General features: G+C 36.1%; 2 protein-coding genes and 1 non-coding gene across 4 annotated transcripts; 1 reads left to right on the plus strand and 2 right to left on the minus strand.

Moving 5' to 3' along the window:
- Positions 1–1966: 1966 nt before the first annotated feature.
- On the minus strand, positions 1967–15294 carry LOC105319668 (uncharacterized). The gene is made up of 13 exons (XM_034471226.2): positions 15105–15294; positions 14026–14079; positions 13796–13902; positions 12999–13172; positions 12349–12460; positions 7313–7396; positions 7068–7105; positions 6521–6562; positions 5851–6037; positions 5536–5608; positions 4746–4794; positions 4480–4570; positions 1967–4066 (listed from the first exon to the last, which is right to left on the minus strand). The coding sequence occupies exons 1-13, from the start codon at positions 15141–15143 to the stop codon at positions 3902–3904; spliced, it is 1215 nt and encodes a 404-aa protein (XP_034327117.1). The 5' UTR covers positions 15144–15294; the 3' UTR covers positions 1967–3901.
- Positions 15295–16072: 778 nt separating this feature from the next.
- LOC105319667 (uncharacterized) lies at positions 16073–18221 on the minus strand. 2 transcript variants are annotated; one of them, XM_011417287.4, is made up of 2 exons: positions 18063–18221; positions 16073–17340 (listed from the first exon to the last, which is right to left on the minus strand). In XM_011417287.4, exon 2 carries the CDS (start codon positions 17337–17339, stop codon positions 16338–16340), a length of 1002 nt encoding a protein of 333 aa, XP_011415589.3. In that variant the 5' UTR covers position 17340; positions 18063–18221; the 3' UTR covers positions 16073–16337. The 2 variants fall into 2 exon arrangements, with proteins under 2 accessions (XP_011415589.3, XP_011415588.3); XM_011417286.4 differs by lacking the exon at positions 18063–18221 and adding an exon at positions 17465–17612.
- A 695-nt stretch (positions 18222–18916) lies between these two features.
- Trnaa-ugc (transfer RNA alanine (anticodon UGC)) lies at positions 18917–18988 on the plus strand. Its single transcript has one exon. It is a non-coding gene; the product is annotated as a tRNA-Ala (tRNA).
- Positions 18989–21081: the final 2093 nt, after the last annotated feature.

Here is a 21081-nt window from a genome sequence, read left to right on the forward strand (position 1 = left end):
CGTTAACCACTCAGCCATCGCTCTATGAAATCAACAGATTTGTCTGGCGTTTTAGTGAAGACCACGCAATCTGTGTATATTTCACTTGTTTCATTTTATCTTGTTTTGACGCAATAATATAGATAGTTACGTCCAACTGAAAGTCCAAGGTCTTGATAAAATGGTTCTATATTCGTTGAGGATTTAATTTCGTTACTTTCGTTGGCAGTATAAATGTCATGACGAATTTTTAACCCAAGTATTTATGAATACAGAGTTGATACATGATACATCTTAGAAATTAAAAAGGGACAGGAAGACATTCTTATAATTTTTCATTGTTAAAGAGAGAAAGAGAGACAATTTTTTTCAACGAATAAGTGTAACCTTACGTGGCATCATGTAAAGGAGTTAACTATCATTAAATTACATCAGAATCTTAGTCTTTTTAATTTTAATTGATCTATATTCTAAAAAATGAGTTGATATAAAAATACCACAGTGGGCCAAGGAAAGATTTGATCTGGACAAGAATTTGAAATACAATGTATGCCTGTTGTGGCCTGGACCTTACAGCTTGAATTTTTGTTCAATATCACTGCACACTATTTAGCCAAACGCACTAAGAGGTTGGCGGATGAGCCAGATTGGGCACAAGGGGAGATAAAATACCGTGGTATACTCAGGACAAGTGATATCAGGCAGACAATCGGACAACCGGACGGATAAACTGATCAATACATGGCGCCCACAGAGCGGGGCTCTATATTTTTATCTGCATAAAAATAAATCACCCGATTTTCTTAATTATGCCTAATCATAACCATAGTTTAAGATATTCATTCACAGTCCATTATATAATGATGGAATTAAAACATCGGGGTCACGAAATCATATCGTTATTTGAATTTTGCTTGGGAAATGATATTAACTTCTCAGCTAATAAAATAATATCTTAAATAGGTTATTTTTTTTTTTTGATTCTGTAGAAGAATATCATTATGAAAAAAAAAAACCCAGCATGTTTAAAAGTTCACCGGGATAAAAACTTGGTCATGTTATCAAATCATGGGAAGCCCAAAGTGCTTCTCAGAAGATTTGTTTACGTACCAACACATGCGCGGATCCAGAAATTTTTTCCAGGGGGGGTCCGAAGGATAATTGTGTTTGCCAGGGGGGGTCCGAGGCATATTTTCGCGATAATTTTACTATGTAAATTTAATAAATTTTCATTTTCCAGGGGGGGTCGGGACCCCCCCGACCCCCCCTCTAGATCCGCGCATGCCAACAAAGATCATTTAAATATATTTACATCTTCCATGTATTATTTCCTCTATTTCTTACGGAAACTTAATTATAGTTAATTCATAGCTCTATAGAAGCAGCCAGACTGAAATCTACACGCCCCCTTTATCGATTGGTCGAAATCTACAGCGACTGAAACAGACAGGACTGAAATTGACACGCCCTGATTATCGATTGGTCGAAACCTACAACCACCGACTGCACGAAATAATCTTGATGATGGCAGACTCACAGGAGACGACTTGGCTGTTTCTTTTAGCTAACGTACTTATGTACGTTAACAGTAATTTAGTGATCTTTACTAACTTTTCATAATCAATTTACTAATTAGTTAAAAGAAAAATGTTAAAATAAACAATAAAATGCTTTCCTTGATGATTCATTCGGGTTATGAAGGTAGCGATCATTGCAGACATTGCTAACGCGGGTTGTGTATTATTTCTTCAATGTTGCTACCTTCATATCCCGAATAAATCACCAAAGAAAGCATTTTATTGTTCAAATGATGTTGCAAATCGTTAATTATGAACAACGATATTTCTCTGCTTAAAAAAATGCAACCATCAAACCATAAGCTCGCGCTGAGATCATTATGACATCAGATATGACATTTTGACCCGTTTAAAAGTTCACTTGAAAATGAACGTCTTTGCTTTTCTATAGGTTCACACATGGAAACATATTTGCAAATGTTAATATAAAAAGTCTTTATTTCATTAAAATATAACAACATATTACATGTACCATTATGATAATTATAAATTGATGATTTAAATAAATGGATTCTTACGTAATGTTACAATGTACTTTGTATATTCATTTTGTAGAAACCGTTTGTTACTATGTACTATCAATTCTCAGGAGAGATAATTCTTCCAAATGCATTAAATCTCGTGTATAAATAAACGTGTTAATATAATGAAGATAGTAACATTATGATTGTTCAGTACGACACAATAATAAATAGACTGTACATCAATAATAAGTTACAGAAATAATACACAATGTAAATAATTGTTGTTTATCAAACACCTGACACTGACACTAAAATTGCATGATAAACACATGATTTTATTAAAATGTTTTTTTTTAAATGAAATTAAATCATAATAATTCAAACTAGTAATTAGGATATTAAATAATTGTAAACAATCTTAAGTTTGTATTACCCTGTACAATTATCTGTAAGAATATAAAGAAAATGGATTTCTAAAACTAATATATATGATTGTCATTGTCATAATAAATATTTACTGTCATATGGGCTTCTAAAATTCTGTATCAAAATGGACCCACGCTGAGTATATCATATATTGCCACATCCATTATTCCCTGACAGAAAACTTAAGGGCATACAGATCACATGTATAGCTACAAAGAAAATTCTACAGTACTAACACATTATGTAAAACAGTGAGAACAAATACATTTAAACTTATACATGTATGTAATACAGTATTGGTGCAAATATTATATGTTGAACCAGCATGAAAACTGTTTCTGTATAAACCGTTGGAAATTCATAATAAAAAATTCATTTATAAATCTATAAAAATATAAATAATTAATAATAATAAATTAAACAAATAAATTAATAAATAATTTTATAAATTAATTTATAAAAATCAATACAAAAAGTTCTCACATCGTTTTTTGGGGTTAAATTACTAGATATTTATACATACAACAAGTTTCAATTGGAATTTCACTTAAAAGTATGAAAAAAATCCCAAGATTTCTCTTTTGAAACGCCCAATCTAGCTTGTAAGGTTTTAAAAAATATAAAAAACATAGAGGGATTTTGCATTGCAACAGACATGAAAGTACCTAAATGACACAATGTAGTAGTACTACTTGATAGGTATATGTACTTTCATAAAAAGTAGCCAAAGTGTGGTGAAAAAATATAACTTAGGACAGACTATGAGAGAAAAAAAAGCTGATGGTGTTATAGATACACACTGAATATCTATCATAGACCAGAATCTACAGACCATAGAAATTGTGGCAATACATTGCCATAGGATGTTATTTAAACCAATAATGATAAGTGACAATACCCAAACAAAGTACTGCAAGTTAACTGCAAAGCATACAATTAATCAACATGATAAATGCTGTCAACAGCTTAGTGTTTGATTGTTAAAGGGTGTATTCAACTCAATGAATATGCTGTACATACAAAGGAACAACAGTTACTGTAATTTTTTGGAGGACAGGTGTTAACTATGGTTTACAAAGATGGTTGGTATTGTATAGGGGACAAGGATTTCACATATCATAGAGCTCACAAAAAATCAGTGATAACAAGGGGCAGAACGTGGGAAAAAAAAGATTATGGTGTTAGATGCACATTGAATAGTTGTCATACTTCAGTATGTACATATCACAGAAATTGTGGGAATACATTGTCATAGGATAACATCTTTATTTATGATTGTGAAAGGGTGTATTCAACTCAATGAATTCTTGTACACAGACAGAGAGCAACAGATGTTAACTATGGTTTACAAAGATGGCTGGTATGGTAGAGGGGACAGGGATTTCACATAGAGCTCACAAAGAAGCCACTCCCTGTGACACAGTGGTGGTGCCAGTGGCGGTGACAGTGGTGTGTTTAGCTGCGGTGGATGTGGAAGTTTGCGGCTTTGTCTGCGGCTGTGATCCGGACCACTTTCTGGGGCTGACGCGCCTCTGACTGGAGGAACTGATTTAGATCCACACCCAGCCTGTGGAGTTCCTTGTAGTGCTGTAGTAACTGTCTGTCATCCTCCTTCTTTGCCTATCAAGTAATGGTCAACAGCTTTATATAAAAGATCTTTTAAAAGTAGTTTGCCCTCTATTTCAATGATTTTTCTTTTTCATTCTCAAAATAATTTGCATAAATCATTTATAAATCAAATCAAAACTGTTCTTAAGTTTGATTTCTTTCTGGGTCAAAGTACATGTATAAGAAAGAAATTAAATGATTTAAAAAAAAACAACCCACTTTACTCTTTAAATAACCACACATTCCTGACATAAGACTGCATTATTTACTCTACCCAACCATCTATATCAACTTGACAATGTTAACCTCTGGTTGGAGGGATTCTTTTCCACACAGTGGTCTCTATTTAAAACACATTTACATGTACCTCTAGTACAGACAATTTTCCTCTACACGCTGGTCTCTTTTTATCACACAATATTTACCTCTAGTACAGACATCTTGTCTTCTACCAAGCGGTCTCTTTCCTTTTCTGTCTCCTGAATCTTCAGGACAAGTTTGTGTTCCATTGCTGCCCTGCAAAAAAAAATTCCTGTATGAATAAACAGGCCCATACAGTTTAAAGCTTAAAGACAAAAACCTTACCATGCTTGAAATATTAACCCTTGCATGTCTTTGAGTAAATGACATAAGACCTTTTTCAACAATATAATGCAGACATGTTCAAGTTTGATATACTCCTGTCACTTACTTTTCCATGCTCTGCTTGTGGTTCAGACTTTCAATTTCCATGGTTTGCTCTGAAAAAAAGGACAGAATGATGTAAGATTAATCAGAGTAGTAATCCGACAACCAATGCATGCTCATTGTACAGTCGCTTTTCAAATACCATGGAGTTGTTCAATGCATCTGTTTTGCGGGTGAAGTTTATATGCTAAAGTGAATGTTCAGAGAGTAAAAGTCGAAAAAGAAAAGTGCATTCCAAACTAAAAAGGTCTACTCTCAAGAGCAGGGTTATAATTCTTACAAAGTAAGGACCAGATCCTTGTACTGTATCTCATTATCAGAGGTTCACAATAGTAGAGTGGAGTTGACTGTTCATTTCAGAGGAAGGTGAAGAAGGGAATAGTTAGAAGAGAACAGGGAAAATGCCAGTTGGTTTGTCTTTGAATAAATGTGTAATTGTGCGTGCATGCAGAAGTTGGAGTGAAAGCCCAATAAAAAGCTTCAATCAGTACAAGAGAGAGAGAGAAATGTGAGGGTATATAATGGAAATCAGAGAATATGTAGGTCAAAACTTTGTGACTAAGCAAATAAGTAGAAAGAGGTATTCAAAATCAAACAGTCAGACAAGTATTAAAATAATGAAGATTGAGTGTACAAATAAATAAGACAGTGAGATGGTGAGTGAGTGAGACAATATGAAATGAAGTGAGTGTGAGCATTGAGTGGGGCAGTAAGAGCAAGACAATGATCAATTAGACAATGATTGATACAGTAAATAAACAGTGAACAGTCAGCAAATGACAAAAGACGAATACCGAGTTGTAGACGGTCACTGTCATTCTTCAATTTCAGGTCAGTCATGTTTTGCTGTTGTTGTTCTTTTTCATACTGAAAAAAATTCATATTACACTTATTGATGAGAAATTTTGCTTTTATATAAGGACATTATTGTTTTGACAAGTTGAAAGACTCACAAAATTATGCAAAAATTACAAATTACATAGGAAAACATCAAAAGTGATAAGTTGTAGTCCACAAATGAACTTGATTTTGACTCAACTCCAAATATAACAACTTTACCCTATCCAATTCTAAAAGTTAAATTTTAACGCATCATTCTTGATACTGACAGCGAGTTTGAGCCTTGTTCGAGTCTGAATCGACGCATCATGGATACGCTGAAGCTCAGGATGAGCATGGTACCCACGATACACCATTTTGGAGATTTCATAGCCAATCTTTTTGCTGCGTTCCATCAGTTGAGGGTAGTTAGCAAGATCATTCAGTTCTGAGGATCTCTCCATAAACTCAATGTAGCTGAAACATAATGAAAAATACTCACTCATTTAATAGTTTGTCACGGGGATCCTAACTTCAGAAAAGCAAATCTAAATCCTTTAATAAAATCACTTTCATTTTCTTGTCTAAATTGTCAACTGTACAGGTGGTCTAATAAGTTGAAAACCTTGTTTTCTAAGTATTCATTAAGAAAACAACAATTCATCTGTTGGTTACTATTATCGGTCATTTTTGTAATGATCTTATTTTCGCTTTTTTGGCGATCTCTATTAAATCGCAAATACTGGTAATTGAATACACAGAAATTATATCCTGTATCAATTCCATATGAAACTTTTGAAATCTCAAAAATATGACTGATGCAAATTAAAAATGCGAAAGATTTACCCCATTTTCACAAATTTTGTGACACACGAAAAAAACAGTTACATGTAAAACTATACGGTATATAAATAAATTCATTTGCACAATTTTTAACTTGTCCTGAGAGATTAACGGTACCTGTATTTAGCAGCAAAGGCCACCACATCAGCACAAACACAGCTGTGGGAGAAAAATCATTTTAATTTTTATTCTAGTAGGTACTATTGTTATTTAGAAATACACTGACACATGGATACTGGTAGGTACTAGCACTTTTCATAATGTTTTTAAACAACTCGCAAACTATGATCTTAATCAAAGCTTACAGAATATGTTGCACAGAAGTTTGGATTTTAACTGTCAATGTACAAAAACCAAAAATTGTAGTTTTTAGAAATTGAAAATGCATTAATAATGAAGAAAAATTGGAATACAATGGTGACAATAATAAAGTTGCAAACCAGTTTAACTACATCTATTTTGGAATGCTGTTTAATTATAATGGTAACCCAGTATGTACCTACTATAATTGATATATACTAGCTTTTGTCTATGATGCATGTATTCATCATTATGTTGTAATGTACATTATAATAATTGTAAACCTATGAGATGATTGTCTTACAGAAATAAAGACTTTAAACTTGAACTTCATTCAAATGATAAATTGTAAAAATGTACCTACTTTATAATGTCTGCTATAGGATCTTTTGTGGCATTCAGCTGAAAGAAGCAAAGAATCCATCACACCTTATACTAAAGAATCAATACTTATAGAAAACAAGTAAAATGTACATGCATTTAAAGTACAGGTTTATATGGTTGTAATATGGTTTAGAAGTTGGAATAAGATATGCTTATTGAAGATGGGAGGACAGGGGACTTGGAATGAAGTTTGGGTGGGTAGGGGAGATATCATTGCTAACTCACCATAATCTCTATCTCCTTTAACTCATAGAACACCATTAGCTTGATTCTGATTGGTGCATCATCTTTGGTTCTCACTTCGTCTACCTATGTAAATCAAACATTTCAGTCTTGTATCTATAAAACATATTCTCAGACAATGTAGATTTACTTCAAAATTGATTTAACATTATTATATCTACTGTTCATCTAGATGTTGTACTTGTATATACACAAAGAGTTGGAAGAAGACTCTCATACATTGTATATCTCCATGTACATTCAACACATTATTCAAACTACTGTATACTGTACGTGTATTATATTTAGTGTGTACGATATTTGGCAAAAAAATGATTTTTCAACAAGTCGGTGTGGATTTGAATTGGCGTTTTTCTGAGTGTGCTCATTCTAATGCATATATGAAAGGTATTTAGCAATATACTTGAATTAGCGGAAGCCACTTTCTGCCAAAAACCCTAAAAAAATATACACAGCCAAATGTAATGTTTACAGTATGTGTAAATGTAATGTTTACAGTATGTGTAAATGTAATGTCTACAGTATGTGTAAATGCTATATTTGGATTAGTACTGCATTTTGTTGTTTAAAATTCATGTACGATGTAGATTTACATTTAAGACAGCGATTCTAACTACATAGTACATGTACAAACTGTACTAGTCTTGTAGAAACGAGCTTGCTTATATTGTAGTTAATTCACGTACAACATAAATTTACATCAAATTCTGCCAATCAAACTATAAAAGGTGTACTATCTGCTCTACTGAACAATCCTGCCTTAGGATGTAGAGAATTCATGTAGTACATATTATTGTACAGTGTAGATTTACATTAAACCCTGCCATTCTAAGTACTGTGAGTGTAAACGCTACTGAATGAATTCATACTGTGCGTGTGTGAGTAGAGCTGGTTTAGGCTGTAGTGGACTGATGTACATATTGCATAACGTAGATTTCTACTAAACCCTGCCATACCAAGTACCCTGAGTGTATACTACTGAATGTATTGATGTATGAGTGGGGACAGCTGCCTTATATTGTAGTAACCAAGTACCCTGAGTGTACACTACTGAGTGTATTGATGCTGTAGGAGTGGGGACAGCTGCCTTATATTGTAGTAACCAAGTACCCTGAGTGTACACTACTGAGTGTATTGATGCTGTAGGAGTGAGGACAGCTGCCTTATATTGTAGTAACCAAGTACCCTGAGTGTATACTACTGAGTGTATTGATGCTGTTGGAGTGAGGACAGCTGCCTTATATTGTAGTTACCAAGTACCCTGAGTGTACACTACTGAGTGTATTAATGCTGTAGGAGTGAGGACAGCTGCCTTATATTGTAGTAACCAAGTACCCTGAGTGTACACTACTGAGTGTATTAATGCTGTAGGAGTGAGGACAGCTGCCTTATATTGTAGTAACCAAGTACCCTGAGTGTACACTACTGAGTGTATTGATGCTGTATGAGTGGGGACAGCTGCCTTATATTGTAGTAACCAAGTACCCTGAGTGTACACTACTGAGTGTATTGATGCTGTATGAGTGGGGACAGCTGCCTTATATTGTAGTAACCAAGTACCCTGAGTGTATACTACTGAGTGTATTGATGCTGTAGGAGTGAGGACAGCTGCCTTATATTGTAGTTACCAAGTACCCTGAGTGTACACTACTGAGTGTATTGATGCTGTAGGAGTGAGGACAGCTGCCTTATATTGTAGTAACCAAGTACCCTGAGTGTTCACTACTGAGTGTATTGATGCTGTAGGAGTGAGGACAGCTGCCTTATATTGTAGTAACCAAGTACCCTGAGTGTACACTACTGAATGTATTGATGCTGTATGAGTGGGGACAGCTGCCTTATATTGTAGTAACCAAGTACCCTGAGTGTATACTACTGAATGAATTGATGCTGTAGGAGTGAGGACAGCTGCCTTATATTGTAGTAACCAAGTACCCTGAGTGTATACTACTGAATGAATTGATGCTGTAGGAGTGAGGACAGCTGCCTTATATTGTAGTAACCAAGTACCCTGAGTGTACACTACTGAGTGTATTGATGCTGTAGGAGTGAGGACAGCTGCCTTATATTGTAGTAACCAAGTACCCTGAGTGTACACTACTGAGTGTATTGATGCTGTAGGAGTGAGGACAGCTGCCTTATATTGTAGTAACCAAGTACCCTGAGTGTATACTACTGAATGTATTGATGCCCCTAGGAGTGAGGACAGCTGCCTTATATTGTAGTTACCAAGTACCCTGAGTGTACACTACTGAGTGTATTGATGCTGTATGAGTGAGGACAGCTGCCTTATATTGTAGTAACCAAGTACCCTGAGTGTTCACTACTGAGTGTATTGATGCTGTAGGAGTGAGGACAGCTGCCTTATATTGTAGTAACCAAGTACCCTGAGTGTACACTACTGAGTGTATTGATGCTGTATGAGTGGGGACAGCTGCCTTATATTGTAGTAACCAAGTACCCTGAGTGTTCACTACTGAGTGAATTGATGCTGTAGGGGTGAGGACAGCTGCCTTATATTGTAGTAACCAAGTACCCTGAGTGTACACTACTGAATGTATTGATGCTGTATGAGTGGGGACAGCTGCCTTATATTGTAGTAACCAAGTACCCTGAGTGTTCACTACTGAGTGTATTGATGCTGTAGGGGTGAGGACAGCTGCCTTATATTGTAGTAACCAAGTACCCTGAGTGTACACTACTGAATGTATTGATGCTGTATGAGTGGGGACAGCTGCCTTATATTGTAGTAACCAAGTACCCTGAGTGTTCACTACTGAGTGTATTGATGCTGTAGGGGTGGGGACAGCTGCCTTATATTGTAGTAACCAAGTACCCTGAGTGTTCACTACTGAGTGTATTGATGCTGTATGAGTGGGGACAGCTGCCTTATATTGTAGTAACCAAGTACCCTGAGTGTTCACTACTGAGTGAATTGATGCTGTAGGGGTGAGGACAGCTGCCTTATATTGTAGTAACCAAGTACCCTGAGTGTACACTACTGAGTGTATTGATGCTGTATGAGTGAGGACAGCTGCCTTATATTGTAGTAACCAAGTACCCTGAGTGTACACTACTGAGTGTATTGATGCTGTAGGGGTGGGGACAGCTGCCTTATATTGTAGTAACCAAGTACCCTGAGTGTACACTACTGAGTGTATTGATGCTGTATGAGTGGGGACAGCTGCCTTATATTGTAGTAACCAAGTACCCTGAGTGTATACTACTGAGTGTATTGATGCTGTATGAGTGGGGACAGCTGCCTTATATTGTAGTAACCAAGTACCCTGAGTGTACACTACTGAATGTATTGATGCTGTAGGAGTGAGGACAGCTGCCTTATATTGTAGTAACCAAGTACCCTGAGTGTATACTACTGAGTGTATTGATGCTGTATGAGTGGGGACAGCTGCCTTATATTGTAGTAACCAAGTACCCTGAGTGTTCACTACTGAGTGTATTGATGCTGTAGGAGTGAGGACAGCTGCCTTATATTGTAGTAACCAAGTACCCTGAGTGTATACTACTGAGTGTATTGATGCTGCATGAGTGAGGACAGCTGCCTTATATTGTAGTAACCAAGTACCCTGAGTGTTCACTACTGAGTGTATTGATGCTGTAGGAGTGAGGACAGCTGCCTTATATTGTAGTAACCAAGTACCCTGAGTGTACACTACTGAGTGTATTGATGCTGTAGGAGTGAGGACAGCTGCCTTATATTGTAGTAACCAAGTACCCTGAGTGTACACTACTGAGTGTATTGATGCTGCATGAGTGAGGACAGCTGCCTTATATTGTAGTAACCAAGTACCCTGAGTGTATACTACTGAGTGTATTGATGCTGTAGGAGTGAGGACAGCTGCCTTATTTAAGAAATAAACAACGTTATTTAGTGAACATGGCATTATGAATAGCAGTTGCTCTGTTGGCATATTCCATGATGCGCGCTAGCGCATCATGGAAAATATGCCAGCAGAGCAGTTGCTATTCATAACGCCATGTTCACTAAATAATCGTTGTTTATTACTTATATTTGCATTTTACCACTCGCAAATACCCTGTATTAGCCTAGACCTTGACATTTAGCTATTGCATCAAAAATAAACATTCAGACTGTAATGTATCTTTTTAATTCACATAGATTTGTTAACAGAATCAATGATATGTTATAACAGTATTTCTTTAAAATGGTATTATAAGACATTTTTTATTTGAATACATCAATTCTATGGAGTTGGAGAAAAACACATGATGTATCGTATAGTGGTTTTAAAAAAAATCTATAACGTCATGGAAAAGTATATGACGTCACGCCTTTATGACGTCATAATATACAGACAGAGCAATTGCGATTATAGAAAAATATTTGCAGTTCCTCCATATGGACTTACAGTGGGAAAGAACAATTGATATGCAAATATAGTGTAGTAACCAAGTACCCTGAGTGTTCACTACTGAGTGTATTGATGCTGTAGGAGTGAGGACAGCTGCCTTATATTGTAGTAACCAAGTACCCTGAGTGTACACTACTGAATGTATTGATGCTGTATGAGTGAGGACAGCTGCCTTATATTGTAGTAACCAAGTACCCTGAGTGTACACTACTGAGTGTATTAATGCTGTAGGAGTGAGGACAGCTGCCTTATATTGTAGTAACCAAGTACCCTGAGTGTACACTACTGAGTGTATTGATGCTGTAGGAGTGGGGACAGCTGCCTTATATTGTAGTTACCAAGTACCCTGAGTGTACACTACTGAATGTATTGATGCTGTATGAGTGGGGACAGCTGCCTTATATTGTAGTAACCAAGTACCCTGAGTGTACACTACTGAATGTATTGATGCTGTATGAGTGAGGACAGCTGCCTTATATTGTAGTAACCAAGTACCCTGAGTGTACACTACTGAATGTATTGATGCTGTATGAGTGAGGACAGCTGCCTTATATTGTAGTAACCAAGTACCCTGAGTGTTCACTACTGAGTGCATTGATGTATGAGTGGGGACAGCTGCCTTACGTTGTAGTAGAAGTTGCCTGGGATGATCTGTAACTTCTGGAACTGGCTGGCGTTCGGGATCAGCAGAGTCTTGTTGTTGGGATCCGTCCCGTGCCAACTAAAGGAATGGAACCTGCAATCAAAACAATCAAAATGCAGTGTAAATGGCCTTGATATTGGATGGGCATCTTTTTGAATTCTGTTTCTTAATTTGCCATGGACATTTTGTGATATTTGAATGCATTATAAAGAAATCACACTCAATTGAATATCTCCAATTCATATCAATTTGTTGAAGGCTGTATTGTAAGGTGTTGTAAGTTATGTAGTATAGTCCTTCCACCCAGCTCTTAGTGTGTCACCTGGGGATTTACCTGTGAAGCTTTCAATGACTTCTAAACATTTTATCTCCATAGAAATCTGGGACACTATTGTTGATACACAGACTGGATGGGATTTGAATAAGAGAAAGGACATCATAATGACTATAGCTTAATTAGTGATATAAGCTGAACACAAAGGTGTCATTCGTCATTTTTCTTTCTTTGATTAGGGTGCAATTTGAACAAGCAACCTTACAGTAACCGACAAAATGCCACTGGTTACTGTAATGTAATCCCATTGTAATTAAGCCAAGAACTGATGTTATGAGGATGGTATGAGTTCCTCACCATTCGTTGGCCTGAGGCATAACCAAGGTGGGGCCAAACTGGACATAGCGGGACACCTCCTTGGTCGTACCGTCCTCCCTGTAGACGACCAGGGCTTCATTCGCATCCAATGAAATCATCTCTTTTATGTTGATGCGAAAATGCTCCAATGGATTGGTATACATTACACATGGCCTATTAACAAGAGAATCAACTGTGATGAATAACTAGATCCCATTCCATAATGAGAGTGTAAAGAATCAGGGATGGTAAATGTAAATACAAGAAATTTCGTATTTTAATTATACAACAAAAATCAGGTAATCTTAAGATCCACAACTGCTTTTAACAAAATAAAGAACGTTTGATAAAGTCGTATATAATTTCAGTTTTGTGGAATTGTTGTTCATGAACAAAACCTAAATAAAACAATTTATTTACAACTTTTTGGATCCCAGATTCATGGTTATATTTTACAGCATATAGATTAAAACATTGATTATTTCGGGATTAATTAGCATTGATATTTCATTAATTTGGTTGAAAGTCATAAGTTCTTTTGTAAAACACAGCCCAGATCTTAAGTCATCCTTCATTCAAATATAATTGCCAATCATACTCTGTGTTAAACCAAGTCACCTTAGATCCAGGGGGCTTGAATTAATTGTTTCCTTCCCCGGTAAAAGTATTTACTGTATAATTTTGAAACTTAAAGGTTGCAATAAATCATCAAGTAAGTGCACCTTTAGTTAACAATAATCATGCATCTAAAGGTACATCACTAGCAATTTCATGATTTAAAGTCAAGAGTTACCTACCCTTTCTTGTGCTCCACACGTCCATCCCTGTACTGCACAACTAGGTAGGAATTCTGGTTGGCTGCATTTCTCTCAAGGACATTGTATCTCTCACGCCACAGAAACATCTGAAAGCAAAAAAAAAATACTTGCATGGTATACAAATGCAGATTACCATATTTTATGCAACTTTAATAAAGAGATAGATGATTTGAATTCTTTAAAACAGTTGAAATCTAAAACATAATTACCCTTTGTGGTCCGTTTTCAATTCTTGCGACCCCCTCATGATTGTACACCAGGGCCTGTAAATAAGTACATCTGAATTTTTTTCTATTGTTTTCTTTAAATAATTTAAAAAAACAAAAAACAAAATGAATGACTGGTTGTTCATAATTAAATTTATATTGAAAATTATATCCCCCTAGAAATCATAAAATACAAAATGATAGTACTGTAGTTTCCTTATTTTACGCGAGTACTTAATTCCGCGATTGAACGGTTTTCCAACAAACCGCGAGAACATAAAATCGCGATTGCCGAAATTTTATCATAGTTTCATGTAGTTTACATATATCCGAAAATTAAAAGCGAGATTTTAAAATTCGTGAGACGGGCTTCTCGCGATTTTACGCGGAAATTAATTCCTCGCGTTTAATTAAGAATTTACAGTAATGAGATTTATGTGTAGTATCTATATATAATTAACCCTTTCTTTTTTCTTAGTCAGGTTTTTATTTTTAATCACTGCAAGCTCTAATGAAAATGTCTGGGTGAAGAGAAAATTCGAATCATGCTCCCTTTGATGCACTGAATTTTCTGTTGTCAGAATCATACCAACTTCCATGTAAACTGCATATGGCTACCATTGTCATGTTCTTGTGAGAACAGGTTAAAAATTAAATGTATTTTAGAATGTCACGCATTTGAAAGATATGGATGAAACATTCTGCTGATTCTTAAAAACTGGTTATCATTTAGTTGTTTTGGGGTTCTTTCAATTCAAATTGTTTGGAGCATTGTTACTTTGACGAAAAATGTTGAGTGGTGTCTGCTTTACTAAGTAACATGACATCAAAATGACTAGACTGAACACATTTGGTAAACAACTCTACATGCAATTCATCAAATGTTATGTTCAAACATATGTCCAGGTCTGTGTGTATCTAATTCAAACTTATGCTGCGCACGTCCCAACGGTCGCATCTTTAAACATTTTAAGCAGCATATTTTACATATTTACACAGTAAAAATTAAGATTGGATATGGATCGTGTTGATTGCACAATAGTACATTGTCGGTTTTCTCTTCATAACGGAAACACACATACCTGTTCCCCCACATCAAGGGTTACCCATCCAATCGTCATATTTAGGTTTGTTTGTCTTCCAGTCTGTGAATGCTAATGCATCTAGTTTTATAGATCAGTTTTGTCATAGATATTTTTAACGCCTTTAATAGTTTAATCTGTCAAAACATCACGAACCGGATGTTTATTATTTTTTTCTACGGACATTGGTTAAGTCGTACAATTAATGGCTTTGGGCGTTTTGAAGTAGGGTGCACTGTGGCTTATTCGTATTCTGATATTTTAAAACTTGACCAAAGAAATTATAGTATGTGTAATTAGTTGATCTACTTTAATATCAGTATATAATCCTGTCAGAGAGCTGAACAAGTTATAGTTATATATCACAGCAAACAAGCATGGTGGAATCAATGTCGATGGTAATGCAACATTTCAAATTTTAACATACAAATCTTACTTAACCGGAAATCATAATATATCATATACACCTATACTCTGTGGCAAACAATTTAAAAATTCTTGCAATATTTTGTTAACTATCCTTTTTTAGTTAGCTATCATATTTTTCAATTAATTCTGATAATATACAACCACAAAATTCAGCAGTCTAGGAACACTGATTCCAGTCATGAGTGTGTGACCAGCTTTGATAAAACGTTGAAATTCCACAATAACCATGCGCGGATCTATAGGGGGAAGGGGTGTCTGGACCCCTTGCAAATCAAATTTCTTTAAATTACATTACAAAATTACCAAATAATATGCCTCGGACCGGCCCCACCCCTTGCAAACTCAAATATTCGTCAGACCCCTCTCCCCCGGTGGAAAAAATTTCTGGATCCGCGCATGGCGATATCATCATATTCCAATCAACATTGGACATACATAACACTATGGCTATCGGTCCAGTAGGAGGAGGACTGGGAAATTCAACCAAAACAACGACGAAGAAACAAATAGAATCTATAATTCGATTTCCAAAACTCACGTTAAACTTTTTAAATATTTATTTAAAGTTTACATGTAAATAGAACATCACCAAATCACTATGGAGTTTGTAAGAATGTAACGCACGATAGAGGAAATATACATAAAATTAATAAATAAGCACCATTTCACTTTTAAATTGATTGTTGTTTGTCAACAACCCTGAACCGAGTTATTGAAGTTTTTGACACCCTTACCCCCCCCCCCCCCCTTACACACACACCCACACACTGTTTTACGGTATGAATGTCCTCGCTTTGCAGGCCGCTACATGGTCGGACAACGCTCAAACTGCCGTTTTTGATATCCGGGGACCGGGATTACGGACTTCCGGCCAATGTGACTCAAGATCCGGCCCATCTGACCCCTGCTTTTTCGCAGTATTTTCTGAGCCTCGGGATAGCGAACCCGAGGGACGGCGCTTGCAACGACACGGGAGCTCGGCGGCTCGTGCATGAGTCGGCTCATTCTCCCGCCAAGATCTAAGGTGTAATTCGGATCTCCCTCTGGTTTTACCCTTGGAACAGCTCGTGATGAATCTGGCATCCGAGCATATTTGTGCAACAAGTTACCCATTCTCTTGCCTTTGTCTAGTTCAGCATTATCCTCTGCCTCGGGTTTGACTCTAGGCACCGCTCTTGCTGACGGAGGGGCTGTAGGATTCTTAGGACTGTGTATGATGGTCTTCATCCGTTTACCTTTATCAAGGTTCGCATTATCTTCCCCCTCCACTTTAACTCTCGGAACACCTCGATCAGATAACGGCAATTTCCCGTAACTATGAATAAGTTTATCCATGCGGCCACCTTTGTGAGGAACGGCTATTTCTTCGGCCTCGGGCTTAACCCTCGGTACACGCGGTGTCGGGGCTGATTGTGCGTATTTGTGAATTATTCTCTTCATTCGTTTCCCTCTGCTGACCGATGCTATAGGCTCGGCCTCAGACTTGATCCTGGGGGGTGCTGTTTCGGGTCGGGGCGTGGCTTTGCCGTTCAGCAATGGCTTGATGGTTCCATTTTTGCCGTGGTTATAGTTGGCTTTACACGGCGTTGTCGGACAGCGAGGGACGGGTCGGGGGGTCCTCCGTTCTGTGAAACTCCCGAAGGCCCATTTCCCAATAGAGCCTCGGTTTCGGTTGTAGTAAGTTTCCCCTTCCGGTCGGACTCGTGGAACAAAAGTTGGTTCCCGGTAAGAGTCCTCAAGGTCATATCCAGGATACGGCGGGACCGGAGAAGCAGACGATCGTGATGACGTCACTTCCAGATACATGCTAAACAGAAAATAAAAGGTATTTAAGTATTTACTTTATGCCACATATTTTAAAATGGAAATAACAGAATTTTAAATACTACAGTACTAATTTTAAAATATATTGTTGTTTTCAGCGACTTTACCTAATCTGCATACATTGTAGAAATTGTTGGCCTTCTAGAACTTTCTCGCCAATTCTAGAAGTCAGTGAAGTGGGTCTTTGATTAACTAATTAATTACGGGTATCGTTTTGAAATTGACAGGTAGTTCAACAATCAGGGAACAAACATTTCATTACGCACCATTAAAATCAATAAAATGAAGTAATGTTCAAGTCGTAGTTTTGTAGATGTAGTGCGTCTAATCGCACACAGTGATTTCTATGAGGACTTGCATTGGCACAGGTTCAAGTATATACGATTTCAAAGTCATTCAACGCCCGATTATAATGCTTTATTTAGTGTATTGATATATAGGTATTTTTTTCACACCATAAGAAAAAGTTGGCTCATCCCATAGTACTACTAGTCTAGTAAACTTGAAAAAGTATCTGAGAATCTCTATTACATTATCGATTCAACAGCATTAGATCTCAATATTACACCAATCCCACTTCTATTGCCGGTTAAAAAAATAATCAAAATTCTAAAAATATACAGGATATATCAAATTGATATTTAGCATATATATTTTTATGCGTTTAAGTGATAGAAAGCCCACCATCTTGTCTGTCAGACTTACATGCTGTTTAATCCTCACGACATGGGGACCAGTAGGTTCTATCCATCACACACACCTCTTGTTGTCGATAGGAATTAACAGGTATTTAAATCGCCGGATCAAGGAGAGGCGAGGCGCGGATCCATCTTAATTCTTCTTCCCGCGTCCTTTGCATCTAACTTTCCAGGAAAGTAATTTTTTTTGTTTATTTAATTTTTGTTAGCTTAATATCCGTTTATACGTTTATCCAAAAAATATACTATAGAAATTTAAAGTACATTAAAAATAAGAACAAGGTCCACACACTCCTGACACCGTTGCAACGTGAATTAAAGGGGAGAGGGGACTTCGCATTTTTAGGAACACACATTTTACATTTTGCTTTGAAAGCAGTGTAACGGATAGAAAACCCGTGGGTTCCGACGATGATTTTACATCTAATAAATATATTTTCATGTTATGTGCTGAAAAAAAATACATAAAAAATTAACGAATATATAAATGAACCTTAAAAATGAATTGTTATGTAATTATCGCTATTGATACCCCTCCACTCTCTCACTGATTAAGAATATGAAGATTTTTGGGAAAATGGTTTTAATTGCATGATTTTTCATGTCAAGATTTCGGATAAGTTAAATTTATCAGAGATAACGACGAGAGTTGTCTTTCTTTTTCTTCTCAACACTGGAAACAATGCATGTTAATTATTGTTACCTATATTATATTGTAGTTCCACAGTCACAATTAAATATAGAATTGTTTTTTGAAAACCTATGACATCGGAGATTACGAAAACTCCATACTCATTGTTTAGAGCCAAGACTGTATAGCCGTTTGATTTAAGCTTTTTTAACTCCGTATTACTTCAACATGGGGATGTAGCTCAGTGGTAGAGCGCTCGCTTTGCATGTGAGAGGCCCCGGGTTCGATCCCCGGCATCTCCAGAACTTTTTTTTTCATTTTTATTTAAAAAAAAAATAATCACATCTCCTTTATCAATACCGTTTTTTGTACAGAAAAGTAATATATTTTTAAAAATCAGTTTGATATAAACAGGTTCCTTTCCTGCTTACAGAGTTATCGTTCCTGGCAAGTCCGTTGTGCACGATGTACACGACAAATAAAACGTATTTATAATCGATCATGATCACTTTTAATGACCATCCTTACATGTGTATGATTAAACTCAATATTTCATTAACCAAACTATAAATAATATCAAAATTTTATTAATAAAGTCACAATGCTCAAGCAGTGTCTATCGTATCATGGCTTTAGTGTGTAAACAGATAGCCATGCTATGACCTTGAATTGCTAGTATTACATAATGGTCACTATGATATGTATGTGTACCTTAATAGTGCGCACTGAATGGTGTTAATGATAATTAACAGAATGAACTCTGTGACTCTTGTAGCAATGCGTAGTATTTCTAAATGATGTTATGAAACCAGGTGCATAATACGGGCATAATAATATCCAAATTGAGAGTTTTAAAACAAGTGTCATATTTGGCGATTCTGTGTCTGCAACGATAGCTTTGGTACTCTTTATTGAGTCATGTATTGTGTATTCTATATATTAACCTTTGTAACCTTTTATGCCATGTATGAATGAACGTATTATGAGTAAGTGATGCCTCACACTAGGTGGGGGACTCCGAGACCCAGGACTCGGAGACTCACATCCTGCATCCAGACTCTTTGATTGGCAGTTTTGACGGTTTTGTTACTTTATTTAGGAATAAACTATTAATCTTAATTTTGAACACTAAATGTTCACTCATGATCGTCGTAAATGGGCCGAACTAGTCAGAACTGTCCATCATAAGTAAAATGTTATATATACCCATGTAAAATGATGTTGAACAGAGATAGATAGATCCCGCATATAGATAGAGAGATTCCGCTTATAGAGATTCTGAGACTCTTGATTTGGGCTGCTTTTAATTGTTGTAACTATACGATCACGCTTAATAAAACCGCTTGAGAAAGAAATACTGGACTTGTCATCACTAAGTTTAAACTGACCCTCAATTGGATCCTAAGACAGAAGGCTTACAAGTGCTACTTGAAGAATAACAAACCATAGACGCTGTTTTTCGTGAAGTCAATACGCAGACTCGAGTCTGAATACCATGCATTTTTCTTTAATGAGTATGAGTTGAGAATTAACGAGGCCGGGTCTAATTCGTTCTGCCCTAGATTTTTGAAAACATTTTTTTACATGAATTTCTACTTATATAATTATTATTTTAAGATTAAAAAATAAGACATTTACCACACCGTTTGTTTAGGGGGTCATCTCAAAGTTTGTTAATCTTCAACATAGGACCCTATGGGATTTTGCTTGAAAATTTCAAGTTGAAATGTATCAATTTCGCACATTTTTTTTTTACATTTTTTTGAAAAACTTCTGCCCTAGGGATTTCTTTTTCTGTTCTACATATTAAATTTATTGCTAAAAAGCATCAAATGGTCAAATAAAAAAAACCTTTTACCTCCTGGTTTGTTCCAGGGGTATTATCAAAGTTGATTTTTGTATGCCCTATTTCCCAGATTTGTTAAATAATGGCTATTTTTTATTTGACAAAGGCGGAAAAGATGATCTTTATAGTATTATTAAAACATTCAGACATATTTAAATAATAAAAAATATATAACATCACATTTTAAGGGTCATTAATGTGATAGTGTTGAATTTCGTAAATATTATTTTATGCATTTTTTATTTCAGCTTTACAAATTAACGTTTATCATTATAATAATAAAATCATTCATATTAAAAAGTTGTGTTATACGTGTTATCCCTTAAAGTTAAAAATAGCAAATGGTCAGTTCTATATTTAATTCTGGTTGTTGATTGGCTGAGAGAATTTTCGCGCGGTGCGCGGCAGGTAGTTTTCGAGTGAGGGCTAGTTTTGGTCGAGCTCAGGGGAGGTGGACATTATATGTCTGAGATTATACGTCAAATAAATACGACTTCTGACATGACCTCATACTGTAAGTTCTTTTACTTTTTAATTCACAGTTAAACT

The sequence above is a fragment of the Magallana gigas genome, chromosome 8, assembly GCF_963853765.1.
Source record: "Magallana gigas chromosome 8, xbMagGiga1.1, whole genome shotgun sequence".
In the NCBI taxonomy this organism is placed as follows: domain Eukaryota; kingdom Metazoa; phylum Mollusca; class Bivalvia; order Ostreida; family Ostreidae; genus Magallana; species Magallana gigas.